Source organism: Nestor notabilis, unplaced genomic scaffold (assembly GCF_000696875.1).
Source record: "Nestor notabilis isolate BGI_N333 unplaced genomic scaffold, ASM69687v1 scaffold595, whole genome shotgun sequence".
Classification (NCBI taxonomy): Eukaryota; Metazoa; Chordata; class Aves; order Psittaciformes; family Psittacidae; genus Nestor; species Nestor notabilis.
The window spans coordinates 35,373-38,386 of NW_009929587.1; the positions used below are offsets into that span (position 1 = coordinate 35,373).

General features: G+C 39.6%; 1 protein-coding gene across 1 annotated transcript in view; it reads left to right on the forward strand.

Annotated features, from left to right (window-relative positions):
• Positions 1 to 2,039, forward strand: part of TTC26 (tetratricopeptide repeat domain 26) — a gene marked incomplete at its 5' end in the record, with an annotated part of 32,780 nt that extends 30,741 nt beyond the window's left edge. The window contains 2 exons of the mRNA XM_010015035.1: positions 159 to 292; positions 1,701 to 2,039. Of these exons, the coding sequence (XP_010013337.1) occupies positions 159 to 292; positions 1,701 to 1,812 (246 nt within the window). The remainder of the gene's footprint in view (positions 1 to 158; positions 293 to 1,700) is intronic.
• Positions 2,040 to 3,014: the final 975 nt, after the last annotated feature.

The following is a 3,014-nucleotide window of genomic DNA, read 5'->3' on the forward strand; positions in this document are numbered from 1 at the left end:
GTGCCTGTTCTGTGTCACTTGCTGCCTGCATAAAACCAGCAAAATGCACATTGCTTCTGTGACTTAGTGCTGATTTCAGAAAACTGAGCTCAAAATTTTTAATCCCCTTCTGAAAGATGATCCTATAGTCAGGAATAATGTTTCGCTTTTCTGTGCAGTTGCGTCAGTTTTACTATTCAGCCAAAGCATTTGATGTCCTGGAGAGACTGGACAGCAATCCTGAATACTGGGAAGGCAAGAGAGGTGCTTGCGTGGGTGTCTTTCAAATGATCTTAGCTGGCCAAGAAGCAAAGTGAGTGTTCTGTGTTGTATCTGAATTTGTTTTGCTCTTTGCTTATTTCCAGTCAGCTCTAAGCCAGAATCATAACCTTAACTTTGGTCTACGTATCCCCTTCCAATTCTTTATTGACCTTTCAGAAAACAGACACTCTGGCAAGTGGTTCCACATGCAATGTTCAATTTTAAGCATATCTTCCACACCAACAGTTCTAGAATATATCGTGGAGAATAACTCATCAGCGAATGCCATGAACTGCAGGAAACCAAAATACATTAGTCATAATACTAGGAAGAGTTAAGTTATAAAGGTACTATATTCATGAACTGAGGGAAAAGAACCTCATTTACATTGATGGCATAAGAATGGAAGACTATCCCATGATATTTTAAGAATCACAGAGCAGAACTAAGAAAACATTTACTCAGTGCTGCTGGAAGGGCACAATTTGCCTAAACAATGAGTAGATGCAACTGTGTTTTCACTAAAGTTTGCTTTCTGAAGACACTGTCCATATCATATAAATATACTCACTTGAAAGCTTAAGGGAAATTATCTGTGTTACTGATAATTTTGCTTTCAGTCCATTTCACTGGATGGGAGAATGAGACAGAGTAGTGGGGCTATATTTAAGAACTGATCCTTCATGAATATTCTGCCGCAATGCCAGATGGCCATTCTCCCCTGGCCAAAGTTACTGTTTCATACGTGACTGGTAGGTGTGTATCTTGGCTTCTACACCTTCCTTGTATTCCTTTCTCTACTGGAGTAATGACATTAACTGCTGCACCCTTCAAGTGCCCTTTTAGCAATTACTGCAGTAGATGCAGTAAAATACACATAGGTTGCCTATTTTTCAGTGTGCATACAAGCTCTTGCACTAAACTAGCTGGCAAACTGGAGCTTCATACTGGTTTATCATATTGGTAATGTTCATTTCCATGTTATTTGTACTTATGCATAAGGTGCTTTGGCACCATTAAGCTAGATGTTGCCATACTGAAGACCAGCAAGTAGCATTAAATTCAAAACCAAAAAAAGTTTGCTTTGTCCTGGGAAGCTCTTTTGTAAGAGCAAGGATTTATATACAAATACACACATGTGCGAACACTAAACTCCAACCTAATTACATTTTGCTGACTTTTTTGTTTTTAATTTCTCATTGCAATGGAATACAAGGCGGGGGGGGGGGGGGGGGGGGGGAGGGTGCACGGGGGGGGGGGGGGGGGGGGTTGTTGTTGTTGGTTTTTTGTTCCCTGGGATCTCATCGACTGTACATTTTTACCTCTAATTCTCTGCAGGTGAATGGACCCCTTTCTCTGTCTAGGAACCATGCTTTGCGAAGTAGTTTGGATATGGGTAGTTGTTTATTGTATAAATTGGGGTTTACCCTCATTTAAATCTTTGCTTTTCACCTTTATAGAGAGACTCTACGGGAAGTACTGCATCTTCTGAAGAGCACTGGCAATTCTCAAGTAGAATACATTGTCCGCATCATGAAAAAGTGGGCCAAGGAGAACAGAGTCCCTGTTTAAGTCAGCGCCGCAGAATGAACTGGGTCAGTTACTATTGTGTGTGTGGCTTCAAGACGTGGGTCCTGGTTTCTCCTGTGCATTCTGGGTATCTCCTTCCTTGCAGAACTTCAGACGATCAAGCAGATTGACCCAGCTGAGCAACAGCAAAGTGGCGTGAGATTACAAACCATCCAGCAAGTTTGGGTTTGGGTTTTTTTTTTGGTTGGTTGGTTGGTAGTATGTTTCTTAAACTTTTATTGGTACTTTTTCTGTTGCATCCCTCTCTATTCCTCATTCAAAGTTTCAGTTTTTTAGTAGAAATTCCAACTGTCCATAACTCAAAGTGCTCCTCAGATGTTCCTCAGATTTCTCCACACAAGTCACTGGACTGCTTTGTGGGCTTTTTTTCCAGCAAGCCTTCCAGCCTCTGGAGGAGAATCATTTGTTAAATGACTGAGACAACCTATCCAGCAAGTGATGGAATGTGGCATGTAGAGAGGACAGCAGTGACTACCAAAAGCCAGTACTAGGGTATCAGATAATACATAAACATTTCTGTATGTTATCTGTCTGGAGTAAAATACAAACCATATTCTGAGCACTGCCCTTTTCTGAATAAATCTCAATAACTGATACCTTCATTTCTTTGACTGACTGTATTGTTCAATCTTGCTTTGAGGTTTGACACTCAAAACACTTATTCATGTTAATACAATTCATGTGAGTGATCCATTTAGTTTAGCGATCTGCTGGATAAAAGAGCTGGATGTTTTGAATCATTTTCTTCAGCATTTACCACCCTCGTTAGCAATAAGTTTATGATACTTTGGGATTTATTGTACTCTCCTGTTCTTTAAGGAGAACAGTTCAGGGGATACGTAATTTTAGGAGAAGGCATCAGTTGTAACATAGAAATGTATTTTTGAAGTGTAAAACATTTGTACATTGTTTGTAAAAGGAAAATTTACATTTTGTAGATTTGTAAAATACTGACGAAGTATTTTTTTATCTTTTTAGGAGAAACTCAGAATACTGTATTCCCAACTGGCTGTGCTTTGATTAAAGCTCTGAACTGAATGTACATTTGAATGTCTTGTTGGTCTTTGAATTTTGCTGTGGAAGAGGGTAGATTTGTGACTTGTCGTTAAATGCATGTTCATTAATCAGTCTAAGGTAAGCCAGTGGCCTTGGTCCTGATTTTATGGTAGTTTGCTGAAAATAAG